We start from the raw sequence: 15,782 nt of genomic DNA on the forward strand, positions 1-15,782 counted from the left end.
ATGATCCCTTTTAATTAGATTTGAAGCGCAGACATGGCGGCGTTGTTCCCCTCGCCCAACATTTTAATCAATGTGTCAAATTTATTCTGCCTCTCAAAGTGCCATCATATTTACATATCACTGGAGCGCCGTGGAGTCGAGCTGTGTCCCTGCTCTGCCTTCCGCCCGCCCGTATTACTGCATCGAAACATATAGAGGCTCTGGGGACTTCATCAGCTGCTTGTATTTGTGTTTTGTTTGTTTTGGTAATCCTTAACTGGATGAAATTTTAAGTCTGCGTCTTGTTATGCCGGGCACGTCACATCCTGCATTACTCACACTTTTAAGTCTGAATCGATGGCCTTGCAACATAGCTGGACTGCTCAGATTTCAGCTCTGTAGACTTTTCTTGGTGGAAAAAAAAATGACTGATTTGCCTTCACCAATAAAATGCCTCGAGCTGTCTGACAGCTCTGATTGGTCCATTTTGGTCTGACAGACAGAAGAGTCTTCCAGTCAACCTCCAGTACTCAGTGAGTTCTTTACCAGATTATGCCAGTGAAAAGGAGAGAAACGTGAATCTGGACTCACCTGGTGAAGAAACTCAATAAATTCTCTTTTGTACTTAGTTAAACGCTGCAGGAAAAGAAAAAAAAAAATCAAAAATCATCTCTTTTATTATTTTTTTCAAACATCATAGAGAGTTTTTCTGCAGAATGGAAGCGTTCTTTGCACCCATCATCAGTGCAAACTGCTCTCTGGTTTCTTCCTGCTTTTTCGAGACAAAAACAAATGTTGAAGATGCGCCGAGGTCGGATCCGTAGAGAGCGCGCATGCTCGCCATCCGCAGTGAAGCCTTGAAAGGATTGAGTAGTTGCGGCGTGCTCCGGGTGGGACCCCCCGCTGGATGGCCTCGGTAAACTTCCACGCTGTGAGAACGAGCCGCGGGCCGAGCGCTGCTGGAACTGGTGAAGGTTGCGAAAAGTTTCTGAGACGCGATCGATGCGCGGTTGTTCAAGGAAGACTTTCTTTGATGAACAAGGATGCTTTGGTGTTAAAGTCTCGCGCAGTGGCGAAAGGATATCGGTCGATGTGTTTAGCGTCGAGACACCTGTTGTGGGAATTACTGATGGTGGGCTGATTTTGAATAAGAGGTGAAAACAACTTTGCCGGGGAACTTTTTTAGGAATGATTGTCGACACAAAATTCGGAAGAAGATCGAGTCCTAAGTCCGGCTGCATTTTTTTACAACAGGGTGAGCCCCTCAACACACCACCGTGTCAGATTCATTTTAGAATCATTTTCATTGAGGACCTCATCAACATTTAGCTGGCCCTGGCTTTTGAGCGGCGCTCTCTTGTATTTTGCGCTGATTTGCCCGCTTGTTAAGGCCCAACTGGTCAGGATGAAGGTTGAGAGAACACTTTCTTCCAGCGCGCAGGGCGACATCAGTGCAGTTTGGTTCAGGAAGAAGCAGTGGAAAAGGCTGCTAATGAATTGCAAAGGCACTCAACCCAGGAGGCTGATTGAAGTTCAGAACAACAAGTTTGTTTGGCCGACACAGTTGCAGGGGGCGGTCGTGACGGTGAGGAGTGTCTCTGCGAGGTCACATTGGTGTCAGCTTTATTTATTGATTGGTATTTTTTTTAAAATATATTCCAGGAATTAATGGGCATGTCTCCCACTGTTGACAACGTCGTGAACTCATGATTTCACAGAATCTGTTGTGAAGAGCTGCTCATCTCTCTCATCTGTCCATAGCGTCCCACTTTCCTTCACTGCTTCACAGATTGGCCTACAAACATTGATTTATTTTTTTAAACGTGAAGTAAATTTCCTGTTATCCTTTTAATCACATATTCTTATGAACCTTCCAATGATAAGAGGTTAAGGTTTAAGTGAAGAGCTTTTGATGCTCAAGTATCGACTTTTTCACTCATTTAAGTGCGTTTTACTTGTACAATATTTGCGTGCACTGCTTCACATGTGACCCTCTTGTTAATTTCCCGAGTTCTTAAAAAATATTTTAAGGAGATATTAGTGTGAAGAAAATATTAAAGTCCTGACAGGGAAACACCTTCTCCATTTAAAAAATAAATAAATTCTTGGAATAATAGTAAATGTTTATTTCATCATGATTTACATGTTTTTCTTTCAAATATTAAGTCGTATTATTCATTTGTTCAGTTGTTCTCAATTAAATCTGAGGACAAACATGATAAAGTTGAGATGATAAAGCACACTGCAGTCATCTCCAGAGACAGGCAACATAACTTAAAAGTGTGAGTAACAACTGTTTGACTCCCTCCCATCTTTTTTCTCTTTGTCATTCTCCTCTTCTCCTTTTTTCTCGTTAGCATTCCCTTTGCTCGCCTCCCTCCCATAATCCCCTGCTCTTTTCCTTCCGCACAACTCCCCTCCGCCTTTATCTCTCCGTCCTCCGCCCATCCCTCTCCTTCTCGCATCACTCTCTCTGTCCTCGCAGTCCAGTTAATTGCCTGCAAAGTTCACTCTGTCTCTGGGCTAATGCAATTTAAGTAGGGTTGGTGCCCCTCCCAGCAACCCCCCCGGTCCCCCTTCATGAGCCCGTCGCTGGCATTTCATTAAGTCGACTTTGGTGTTGGCTCACGAGTAAGTGGCATCAGTGCCATCAGCTCATCATTAGTAATTAATACACTGATGGGATTAGCTTCGTTGTGAGGCCAGCGGAAGCCCCGGTGTTGCCAGTCAGCTGACAACAGCGTGAACGCAGCCCCACACACTGGCTGATAATCATCAGGACATCACCGACACTTGTTGCAAACCTGCTTAAACTGACAGTTTTGCATATTGTGGCATTATTGTTGTTTGATTCTACTCTTGTTCACAAGAAAACGAGGAAACGTAAAATGTAAAAAAGAATAATACTAATCTTGACAAAGCTTTTTCCTCATGGATAAACTTTAACTTGTGCTCATTCGAATAAAAGCTACTGCTACCAAGTGAAGGCTTCCCCATGCGTGGCAGGAAGGTGCTCTCCGCAGCGTTAATTACATCATTTCAGCCAGGATGGATCTCCATCTGCTCGGCCATTACTCCTGTCCCATTCTGGACCTGACCCATGCGGCGACTCTGAATTAGACACACATACACACACACACATGGCTTAAATGGCCCAGCTGAATTATGAAGCGATTAGAAATAAGGGGGGCTATTTTAGAACATATGTATTCGCAGAGAGCCGGGTGGGAAGGAGGAGACAAGGAACAGAAGTAGCAACAGAGAGAAGAAATAGAAATGTGAGAAATGAGAGATGAAGCGCTGAGAGATTTGACAAATGAGACGGAGGCAACATGCAGATAGAATGATAGAGTGGGGGAAGTTAACTTTGTCCATCTGGCCCTGGCTTTCCGCACGCTCTTCCTCGGCTATTGTTAGAAGTTGATAAGATTTTCATGAAGTGTGATCGGACATTGATGGATTTCGCCATGGATCATTGGGACAGATGAGGGAAATGGATTCTTGAATTTTGGTACGCGACCCAATAATGTCATATGACGTTTCCTCCGTCTTTGAATTTTGAGTTTTACTTCAATCCTCTAACAGCAGCGTCCTAAATCAGCTTTGAAATATAAAATTTTATATTAGCAAAGCTTTTATAAGTCCTACGGTTCATAGAAAATGATCCATGCCAGTTTGAAAGCTCTGTGTTGGATTAATTCAACCATGGAAACAGAACTCCTTCACACCTTCTAGCCTCTTTATTTTTCCATACCTTTGTCTTCATCAGGTGCTGCTCATGGAGTATCTTGATGTGAAGAACAGCCGCAGCGCCACCGAGCCGTCCGCCCAGCTCTCCTACGCCAGCACCGGCTCGGAGTTTGCTGCATTTTTCGCCAAGAAGAAGCCACAGCGAGCAAAACAGTCCCTCTTTAAGTGAGGATTGCAAATATTTGTGCACTGTCATTCCACAATGTAAGACACATGTGGAAATATCAGGTTTGGTGCTGCTGCACCCTGAAACTCTCATGTCTTCTGCAGGTTTGAATCTTCCTCCCATGCCATTAGCATGAGTGCCTACTTGAGGGAGCAGAGGCGAGAACTCTACAGCAAAAGTGGAGAATTACAAGGTGAGGATGAGGAGGGTGGTGGGCTGATGAATGGAGGTCGGGGAAGTGATGCAGATGGCTGATGAACTGCAGGGCAGCAGTCGTGAGGGGACGAGTGGGAGAACATGAAATACAGGAGAGTGAAGGAATAATAAATTGGACAAGGTTTTTTTTTATTTATTTTTTTCCGGAATACAGACCGCAAGTTAAAGTGGAGCAGATGATTGACAGAGGAAGGTAAAGCGGTGTGTCGAAACCCAGCGTGAATTCTGACATAATCCCTGGTGTGAAGTTGTAGAAAAGTCAGCCAACTTCATTTCCAGGTCCACACACTTTGACTAACCACACTTCACTTTCTGTCCTCCACATCATCTTCTGATTTAATCCAAAGTTAAAGGTATCATGTTAATTTGTTTTTATCGTTAGCGCAAACCTTAATTTTCATTTTCATTTCTTTAGCTGAAATTGCACAAATTTTCGTTGGACGTGTGTCTTTTAACAACAATAATAATAATAATAATAATAATAATAATACAATAGACTTATATAGCGCTTTTTTTGGACTCTGAAAGACGCTTCACATAGAAAACAACATAATAACAGCAAGAAAAGGAATTAAGCACAGGCCAGTAAAGGCGATCAGTAGCATTGCCACAGCACATACAGTTTAGTAAAACAAAAGTCATAGATCAGCCAGCAGTGCTTCATTTTTTTGTCACCAACAAGACAAAATGATGCAGCAAAGTTTTTTTTTGTGTGTGTGTGTATTTTGCACTGTCGTGGATGGCACACCTCTAGTCGTCCATACACCTCTTACACTGGCAGAAAATGGCATGTTGAGCCATTTGTTTACAGCTTCCTGCAGAAATTCTGTGTTTTAGCTTCGAGTTCCAAATGAAAGATTGAACATATGCCTCCCAGTCATGGCTGGTGTTGATGCCACTAGTCAGGGAGAGGTATCGGTGCCCTTTCACGGATGGAAAAAAAGAGAGATTGCCATATAAAGTGTGAAGAAGGTAAACAGGCGCGTCTTTACTTTACACGGGTGGTAAGTGCACAGGGAGAGAGAGGTATTACGGTGGAAGGATCTGACTGGAAAGTGACACAAGGTTTTTCATGGCAGAGAGAGAGGGTGTTACAGCAGAAGGTGGAAGGACACGGTCCAGGTCAAGAAGTTGCACTGAAGGATGAAGGCGGGAGAGACAGAGGAGGGAGGCGACTGCAGCGGCGTAAGAGACTGGCGAGAGGCAGGGGGCTGCGGGAGGGGGGGACGCTCTCACACAACCTGCCTGAAGGCGAAAGGCCTTGAACACGTCGGCCGCACGGGCACGGGCACATGCGCGCCTGCAAACACTGAGTGAGCAAGCGGCACAGCGAGAGCCCCGGAGTCTGAACTGTTCTCCTGCTTCTTCTCTTCCTCCTTTCTCACTCTCTCTCTCTCCCTCTCTCCCTCCTTCTCTCTGGCTCTCTCTGTTTATTCGGGAGTGACCTTGAGGTTTCAATCAGCGGTGCCTGACGGCGCCGCATGTCTGCTACTGCTACTTTACCCCCACCCCCCCTCACGCTGAGCTCCGCGTCGGCGCCGTTTGAAGATGGAGCGGGGGAGAGGAGGGAGAGGCGGCAGATGGAACGAGACGCTATTGAAGTGAATTTAAGCTGCCGAGTTGTCGGCAACACACAAGAGATGGCGGAATACGACGCATGCATTAGTAATAGTTTTGCGGCAAAAAAACAAACACTAATCCAGCCGTCGACAGAAACAAGGTAGACTCGCAAAAAACAAAGTTTTACAAAATGTATGTATGTCCACCACGTCCCCCGAGGGAAAGTGTCTGATATTACTAAGATCAGCAATAATACAGATGAATGATCTGATGTTTGCTAACTACCTTGCAAGCTAATGGAAATTTCACCTTTAAATCTTTCATAACTTTAATCAGTGCCACCAGCCTGTCAGTAACCCGGCGTTAGCGTCTGCCTCTCTTCCTCTGCTGTTGTTCATCCTTACGATGTTTTCACTGGCACGTCGTATCTAATTAGGCATCGGACCCGGCTCGACACGCTGTGGAAGAAGACATGTCTATTGCAGGCTAGAGTGAGCAGAGCAGACGGCTCGCGCCGAAAATGTATGCACGGCGTGGCGCCTCGTCTCCCCGCAGCCACAAAAAGAAGAACAGCAATGATTAACTGTGGATAAAGGAAAAGCCCAAATGGTCTTCAAATAACGGCTCTCTTCTCCCCCGGCCCATCGCCTTTTCTCTTCCGTCTGTCGTCGCCTCAGAAAGGAAAGGGAATATATATATATATATCTATATATATATATATATATAGATATATATATTTTTTTCTTTTCTCGAACTGGCTGAATACCTCCGGGCGTTTATAAGAAGATGAGATTTCTCTGGGCTTTCATTTCACCTGTCACAATGCGCAGCGCCAGCCACAAGCCCAGGCCCGGCGTCTGTGAATGGCTGCAAAGAGATTGAAGGAGTAAAGTAAAAAAAGAAAAAAAAAAGGGGAGAAAAATCATTCAGAAAGTGAAATAAGTCGGCCACGATGGACGCGAGGGGGGCGGAGGGGTGGATGGATTGAAGGAGGGAGGGAGGCAGGAGAAGGTTAGAAGTCATTGTTTTCATCAGGGTCCTGCGCGGAAGCCATTAAGAGATTTCTGAAGGAAGAAATTAGAAAAATAAGTATTCAGACGGCGTGGAAAGGGACGTTCCCCCCCACCACCACCACCCTGTGGGGAGAGCGGGAGAGGAAAAAGATTGAGTTGATGAGTTCTTTCGGGGCTGCGGGATTACTCCGCACTTAAAACTTAGTCATGTGTGTCTCCCAGCCTCTCCACTCGGAGTTCCCAAAAAACTCTTCTTCTTCTTCCTCTTTTCTCGCCAGTCTCCTTCAAGTCAATACAGTTATTAACTCAGATGCTCAACAAAGCCCCTCTTGGAAATAAGAGTTTGATTGTTCCTTCCAAATCCAGCCATGCACCACTAACAAAGAAAGGAAGGAAGGAAGGAAGAACGAAAGAAGAAGAAAAATAGTCAGACACTAAATTGGGTGCAAAGTCAGAATGGTTTTGCCAATTTGGAATAAACTGCTGTTCTAACTTTTTTTTTTATCTGCCGCAACAAACCGTCATAACATATATTTTCACGCCTGAGAGGTTGAGAGGAGCAATTTTTCTCTCTTGTTTTGTCGTCTCGAGTCCGACCGTTTTTTTTTTCAACCTTTCCCGCAATCTCCCGCCTCTGATGAGTTTGAAATGAATGTGTAATATCTCTGATTTATGTCTCCAGAGTGTTGTAAAGACCCATCGTATATCATTACATGCGTGCACGCGCGCACTCGCTTGCACGTGAACGCACACCGTGGCGGCATAGACTTTAATTGCCCGCCTTCTTCTCCGCTGCAGCCCGTCTGGTGCGCTTCAATTAATCCGACGCTTCATCTAAAGACTCTATTACGGCTCCATATGTAGCCGCATCTGGAGACGTTTGTGGGGTCGTCATCCATACGATGCCCGTACGTCGCGTGGAGAAACGTTCGGCCGCGCCTCCCTAAGTGTCCCTTTAGGGTGGAAACGTGCCGGACGGTTTGAGTGTGGGTCATTTTGAGAGTTGGGCGGTATTGCCGTTTGGTCAGGCGTCATTATCGGCTCAGGGAGCGTCGATTATCTGCTCTGAGCTGGCAAATGGACGCCGGCCGGGTGAATTTCTGACGTAGCTTCAGTTTGCGGGCTTGATGTGAGGCTGTTGCACTGTTGAAATAGAAACACTAGCTGCGTTTCCATTCACCCGAGAATCAAAAAAAACTGGTAACGGAAACACAACAATTTGGAAAAACTTTGATGCTCTCATGAGGTGGTTTTTCCAGATGTATGGATATAGAGGTATACTGCAAAAGTGTCATTGAAACACTTTTTTTTTCGCATTTACACATCAGCGGTTATGACGTACGGGGTCACGTGACCAGGAGACTGAATTTTTTACAAGTAATCAAAGAGAAAAATATAAGAACAAATTCTTGACAGCAAACAAACATAAACAAACATACAAGATTTTACGAGAAAAAAATCTTGCGTGACAGTCTACGAGAATTACGGCTAATGCGCTTCAAACCGTTCAATGGAAACACCTGCAAATCTCAATTGTACTTTGTGGAAATTTTAGAAATATTGCTTATTTTTTGCGAAAAACCGTAATGGAAACCCAGCTATTGAAAGCGCCAAGGCGATAAGCAGAGCATCGGAAAAAAAAATCTTCTTAACAAAGCAACGCTGGCATCTAGGATCGCAAGCTTAGTGCAGGACTGCGCTACTGCTTATCTTACATCAGCCACCTAGTCACTAACAGTGGCAAGCTTACCTCCTGCAAAGTGGAAAAGTCGCACTCTCAAGTACTCACGTCAAAATTTGCTGGTTTTATTGATGGAGTCCCACACGTAAATGTGAGTTTTGGATTTTGATGGGATCTTGGCTGGTCATAAGTCGACAATAAACAATAAGGTTTTCTACCTCAGTCCAGCCAGGTATCAGACTGCGGTTGTGTTTCCACCTCCAGCCAAGAGCCTCCAAATTCAATCACATTCCCAATGAATAAGTTATGACGGACAACAATTTAGCCGCCACCCCAGATCCTCCTCTCCCTATTTTCCTCCCCATCTCTCAACCTCTCACCCCAAGCCCCGCCCTCCGCTGCCCTTTTTACCGCCTCCACCCACTGACGGGCCGTGACCCGGTACCGGACCTGCTGGTCGTGTGTGAGGTGAGGCGTGAACGCGTCTTAATAACCAGCCGAGGCCTGAGCCAGTAATGCATTGCCAGTCTGCCCCCCCACACACACACACACACACCCTTTCCGCACCGCCCTTCTTTTTTTTTATTTAAAATTTTATTTCTCTTTGTGTCACGGCCGTCCATTGTGTTGGCTGCGATATTGCCTTGCCCCAGGCCACGTTTGAAGTGACAGCCCCTTCTCCTCCCACCCCTCCCCCTCCTCGCCCTCCTCCGCTGCGACAGCCGTGCACAAAGCCTGCCTATCAGCGCGCACCGATATGCACGTAAACAAACAGGTACACACACACACACACACACACACACACAAACACACACCTCTCCCCGCAGGCAAGCACTCCCATTCCCAACACTTGCCCACCTTTGACCTCCCTCCACTCTTAAGATGTATTTATAATCAACTCGCTCCCAAATCTATTTCTCGCATTCGGTGTTTCCCCCTTTGATATTCAAATGTGCTCGTGCGCAGGGTCTCCGACAAACAAAAAGAACAGTCCGCCCGAGTCCAATCTCGTAACAAACAGCTCCCCTCCCACCACCACCTCTTCCTTTATAGCCCTCGCCTTGGCACGAGAAAGAAAGCCTGCACCGCTGCTGCGTGTTCTGGGCTCCTTGTTTCTGTATAATAGCGTCATGTTCCCACGAGGGGAAGAAGCGAGGAGGCGGAGGGACACGCCGACAGCTGAGGAGCGGCGGCGTTGGAGTTGCGAGAAAGAAGAGGTGCAAATGGGAAAAAAAAATGTTGCCGATAGGCCCGAGGTGCTGAAGCGTTAGCGCGTTGGATATCATGTTTGCTTAGCAGGAGGGGGTGAGCAGATGTTGATATCTGCGTGATTGCACGGAGGTGTGGCTTTGGTAATGTACGGTTGCAGAAACAAGACGTTCCTGGGGAGCGGCGTGTGATCCGACACACTTTGCCTTTCAAAAAAAAAATCACAAAATTAACGCCAGGATCTTACAGAGAGGTCACGAGGTTCAGCTGACACACACGTGACTCGCATCAACTTCCCACGCCCACTCGCAGACAGAAAGAGGGGCCGCTCATCGGAGAGGCCTCTTTAAGTCTTTTTACAAAATCGTTCACTGGCTTCGCCTGCCGTCAGAATTGAATGATGATGGCCTCTTCATTTGTCTTGTGGAGAGAATCAATTCTCGACTTCCGCTGACCTTCAAGTCCCCATTTATCATATTCATAAATGGGACATTGAATGAAACCCGGTGGTAGAAAATGTCAATATTTATTAAAAGATTACGGCGCTGAAGTGATCACGAGTCTCACTTCACGGCAATTAATACCTCTTTTTTCCCCACTGTTGCTTTCTTGCCACTATGCTCATGATTTATGTAATGTAATATTCAAGGCTCAGCATTCTTTGTCTTGTTTTCTCCTTCTCTTGACATTTTGTAGCATGCAAAAATAGCTATTTGGTTTGGATTGCAACTTAATGCCCTGTGTCATCTCACTCTGGAAGTTATACATTATCATAAATCATACAACATATATATAAATGGTGCTTGTGTTTTCTATTCTTAAGAGTAACAATCTTTTTTATGAATTGTCTTCAAATTTCTAAATGATTTGATATTTTCAAGGAAATGTGTGGAATGTGTTTTTGGTTGGTGATTGGTAACAATCCAAAAAAGTCAAGAAAATTTGGCCAAAAAGGCCAGTAATATTTTCTTTAAACACAGTTTCATAATGTGTCACAATGTACATCCAACACAAAGGTGGCTGGCCTGTCTGTGACTGGCTTCACATCCTTCACTCTTACCAGAGAGAGTGTGTATATGTGTGTGTTTGAGTGTAAGTGGGTGCGTGGGTTACATACAACATAAAGAATTCATGTCAAGATGGATGGCATGTACAGCACGCCGTAATTGAATGACACGGTGTAACAGTGTCGACACTCGCCGCCGAGTGTCTGTCGAAAATGACGTGTCCTCTCTTGTACTTCGGCTTTGTTCCTGCGGCGACTGAACTGGATCTGTAGATAAAATGTAGTGCAACCCTGGCAGCCGGCAGCCTAACGCAGCGAAAACGCCTCATTTGTGTTTGACTGTGCACCTGTTTTGTATGTTTTGAGAGAAGACAAAAACTCCCGGACACACACACACACACACAAGGACACACACAAGGACGCGCACACACACCACATGCACACACTACTCTGAATGTCTAACTCTCTCTCTCTGTTGTGCCCATTGTGTGCAATTCTGCCTGTGCCTGGGTTTCATCAAGGCTTATTTTGTGACATTACGAGCTGTGATTCCTGCTCTTCGCTTTTTTTAAACACGCTCATTTATGCAAACACAACAAAACACTCACAGCTGCTGTTTAGGACTCTCATCTGCTATTGAACCTCTGATTGAATGAACAGTATCCCCGGCTTCATCCTCTGTAATGTCAACGACTCTCCCAGATCTGATCTGATATGAGAACATTGCACACTATAGAAATGAGAAGAACGAAAGTTAAAGGCAAACGAAAGAAGTAACTTTGGTCTGGTAGTTTTCCCTAAGAAGACGTGAACTTGGCCAACAGCGCGTAAGATGCTCAAAGTGGTTGTAGAGGACAGCAGAGCGAGAGCAAGGTTGTTGTTGGAGTCTACACACCTATAATCGGGGACAAGGAGCTTAGTGCGTTTTCTCAGCCCGGGGCTAATTTTAATCAACATTGGTCTTGTCATCATCGGGCGGCTTTGGCTGTCACCCTGGTGTTTACTTTTAATCTCGGACCTGCTGATTGGGGAAGATGCGGGATTGCGCGACGCATTGCAGCACGGAGGGAGCGAGGAGGAAGAGAGGGAGAGGGGTACGACGAGGGCTGGTGGAGTGGCAGCAAAGGACCTTGACATCTGCATCACTGCAGAATAGAACAGAATAGAATGCATGTACTTGAATGATCCCAAATGGGGAAACACACAAAAGAAGAGACAGGACAGATAGACCACAACACACCTCTCACCATTCCCAGCTTGCAACAGGTTCTTACGGTGAAGAAGGAACATCTGGCGTGTCGGCTGCCTTGATTTCCTGCTGGGCCAAATCAAAAGCTGTGATGACACGTGTTTATTTGGCGGATTAGTTCCGGCCTTTAAGCGCGTGCGCACTGACAGACCCAAACACACACACACACACACACACACACACACACACAGAACCAATCACTCACTTCTGTGATAAGGTTGACAGATTGAAGAGACCATTGCACACTGCAGTCATGAGTGATTTGAAGCCTTTTTGATTGGAGTGAGCACGGCGATTCCTCACAGCTATGAGTCGAGATGTCAGAGGCGAAGCAGTTTATGTGATCCCTCATATTCCGCCCATTAGGTGTGTAGCCCCAGAACTTTATAAAGTCACCTATTAAATGCCTCAGTACTCTTCACATATTCTTGGTGGCATTAGCGCGTCGTTCATATATGACAAGCGTTTTAAAAAGAAAAACTGCTGTGTTTGCTGCGTGAGATGTATTGTTTTTCTTCCCATTGCTTGCAGCATAATTCCTCAGATGAACAAGTTGTTTTTTGTTTTGTCTAATTCGTTGACTTTGTTTGGCCATTTCTAAATTCCTAGTAGGAACAAGCCACTTCCTTTCATTGATGTTCCTCCAACTTCTTCTATTTTGCCACCAGCAGATGAGAGTTTTCAATAACATGGCACATTTGTTTTTTGTTTTTTTGTTGTTGTTGTCTCGCCTTTTGTAGTTGGCGGCGTACTCTCAAGCCTGTTTTCTTCCACTTTCCCATTTCTTGCACTTTGGAGTCCACCGAAACCTTTCCTCTTCTTTTGTTGCCCATTGTATTTCGAGACGTGACGAATTCTTCACAATTAATATTCATCCTAGCATGATCGGTGTGTGTTGTTGTCATACCGCCGCTGACAGATGTGCATTCATTAAGCCGGAGACCACGGAGACACATTGTGTGCCGCGGCGACACTTTTAATAATTAATCCAACTCAATCTGCACCTGAATTTATTTATACTATAATTTATTGATGCCGCTCTCTCTCGGCTGACTTGGGGAAGAGGTCTCGGCAAAGTTGGAGCAGTGGATACCATCCCATCAAATTGCTTTTAATAATAGAAGGGCTCTCATTAAAACCCAATCAGGCGCCAAGACGGCCCGAGTTGAATTGGTTCCCCAGAATTGACCAGCGAGTCATACATTATTGACACTGAATTTGTTCTAATTAGGTCAGCTGGTTTCCATTTCCTTGAAAATTTGCAGTGCACGCCCCCCTTTTTTTTGATTATATCACAAGCATACTTGTGCACATACATGTGAGGATATTACCAGCATAGACCCCCCCCCACCCCCCTCTGCCAAACTCTTCTTCATAGTGTCACGGTGAGTGAAATTAGGCCAGTGAGGCTGAAAATTGGATTTTGCAATATGGCGACATCTGTATGCCAAATTTTGGCACGACACGCACTAATGCTAATAGCGTAGATCAGAGACTTTACATATTCCAGTAGAAATTGTGGTCAGGTTTAGATATTGCATAGTTGATGCCGTGGCTGATCTGAATCTCTTCCACGCACTATTTTTTTTTAATACGTGTGAATCTTTATGGTAATGTTAACAACAACGTTACGAGAAAAGATTATCATAAATTGCAGACTGCCATTGCAGTAACAGTTTTTATTAGAGGCACGATGTTTACCTCTAATAAACCTTATTACTACATGGATAGTTGACAGTGTGCAGGTGTTCAGTTGCCGTATTTTTTTCCCACACACCAACTGTCAAAAAGTTTCCTACCTTTTTTTTTTTTGTTGTTCGACCTTCAGTAACCGCAGCCGCACCGATCCAGACTGTCTTTCCGGGACTCCACTCATCATCAGAACTTTTGATAAACTTGTTGTGGCTGACGGTAAACGCGAGATCAGGCTGGCGTCCTTTGCCAAACACAGAAATAAAACTTCTGGCCGTAATAGTGCATAACCTGTCTCAGCTCAGGGTTTGCAGGCTCGTAAATGGACCGAGCTAATCCCAGTTGACATTGGCATACAACCTGGGGCGGGGCGAGTGTTCTATTATAATGAAAGAAAAGAAAATTCAGTCGGACACGTTACTATGTATCATAGTATGTTTTCGCTGATACAGACCCCCTAATATGCCCCAAAACAGATTTTCACCCCTTTTACATTTTGGGGTTACGACTTCTCCTTTTTGCATCCGTCAGTCTTCCCCGACACTCACACACGGAAACACACACACCTCTCCCAGGAGATGACCCGATCGTGTTAAAGAAGGCGTCACACGTTCATTCTTCTCCCCGCCTACATCCGCGGCCGCTGCTGAATTCATCACAGGATCAAAACCCTGATTCTCATCAAACCCAGGAAAGTGTAGCTAATGCAATTTCACTAAGTCACTGCCCGACTTGATTGCATGTGGGCCCGGCAGCGCGAGCTAAGGCACCATTGGGGGTTAGAAGGGTGTCACCGCGTGAGTGTGTGTGTGTGTGTGTGTGTGTGTGTGTGTGTGTGTGTGTGTGTGTGTGTGTGTGTGTGTGTGTGTGTGTGTGTGTGTGCGCACGCGCGCGCAGGTATGTTCTAGCTATGCGGTTCGGTCGATCCCGATGGGCCCTGGTTTCTACCCAAAGCAAAGCTGTGCGTCTGTGTGTCGGTTAGAGGAAATTCCATCCACACCTGTCCGCTTGCCAGCGCTTTAATCCGGAGGTGTTTTATTCCAGGGCCGGAAGAGGTGCGTCTTAAGTTGCTTTGGGTGGTGTGTGTTTGTTGCATCCTCGGGGGGGATTTCAGGCAGATTTGGCCACATTAGAATGTGTCACTTCTTCCTTTCCAGCTGAGCACCGCACCTCCACACACACACACACAGGCGCTAATCCTGGATCAGACCACACACCGAGGGACCCTAAATGCACAAAGGCCCGTCCGAACCGAGCCCGATGCACACAAGCGGGGAGCACACCGGCTCTTTGCAAACAACATGCTAATTTTTGAGTCACTTTTTTTTGCGGACAGAAGGCCGGCTGCGGTTTGGTGGCGTCCGGACCTGAAACTGGGCGACACCCTGTCACGTCAGGGTGGGCGCCCCAGAGGAGTCGCATGCATATTAATGCCAGCCTGGTTAATATTCATCAGCGCTACGGCCCGTTGGCAGCCGGTCTGAGACCCCACGGATCAATGGGGTCTCTTCCGCGCTCCTTTGTCTGACACGGATGCGGATATTTAGAGCATGAAATTAAAATTGGTCACCGTCGTTGGTAAGACATACGCAGCGGTCGGCTTGTGGGGGCCGACGTGCGGAGAGTGTGTGTGTGTGTGTGTGTGTGTGTGTGTGTGTGTGTGTGTGTGTGTGTGTGTGCGCGCAACATGTCGGTGTCACTCACGGGGAGCCACTTGAACCCGAAATTTTGCCAGCGTCGTCCACACTGGCGATCGACGGGAGAGAGATGTCGGGAGCGCAGAGCTGGAGAGTGCGTGGGCAGCGGTGGCAGCTTTGTTTTGGAAAGTAATTGAGTCGAAATTGAATTGGCTCAAGGAAGTAAGAAGGGCTGGAGTAGAGTGAGTCAGAGCTCACTTTGCAGCCGCGCGCCGAGTGGGCAAACTTCAAGGCATCAGATTGAAACCGGAACTTTTTTTTTTTGCTGCATTACGAAGCTCGCACATTGTCATTTTTAATTAAAACGCCTTGAAAATTGCCTCTCATACTTTTTCTAATCAAACTTGTTCCATCTGGGACGCATTGTGCAGGCCAGGCTGCGGCTACAATAAGCTGATATGCATTTGAATGTGGTGCCAGACGCTCTGCGCAGGTAGGAGCGGCGAAGGCCTTCGCAGCCTCGCCGAGGTGTCTTTTGTGTTATATAACACAAGCTTTACAAGGCCGTATTGGACATGGAAATGAAACAGAGAGGAAAAGCCGAGCGGGCCTTTGTGCCAGACT

The 15,782-nt window shown here is 46.1% G+C and overlaps 1 protein-coding gene across 1 annotated transcript in view; it reads left to right on the forward strand.

Moving 5' to 3' along the window:
* Positions 1–15,782, forward strand: part of exoc4 (exocyst complex component 4) — a 92,232-nt gene that overhangs the window by 14,398 nt on the left and 62,052 nt on the right. Inside the window, exons 9-10 of the mRNA XM_076030196.1 lie at positions 3,749–3,894; positions 4,000–4,088. Coding sequence (XP_075886311.1) covers positions 3,749–3,894; positions 4,000–4,088 — 235 coding nt within the window. The remainder of the gene's footprint in view (positions 1–3,748; positions 3,895–3,999; positions 4,089–15,782) is intronic.

This window comes from Nelusetta ayraudi, unplaced genomic scaffold, assembly GCF_046127955.1.
Source record: "Nelusetta ayraudi isolate G7.1 ecotype Tasmania unplaced genomic scaffold, CSIRO-AGI_Nayr_v1 ptg000027l, whole genome shotgun sequence".
Lineage (NCBI taxonomy): Eukaryota > Metazoa > Chordata > Actinopteri > Tetraodontiformes > Monacanthidae > Nelusetta > Nelusetta ayraudi.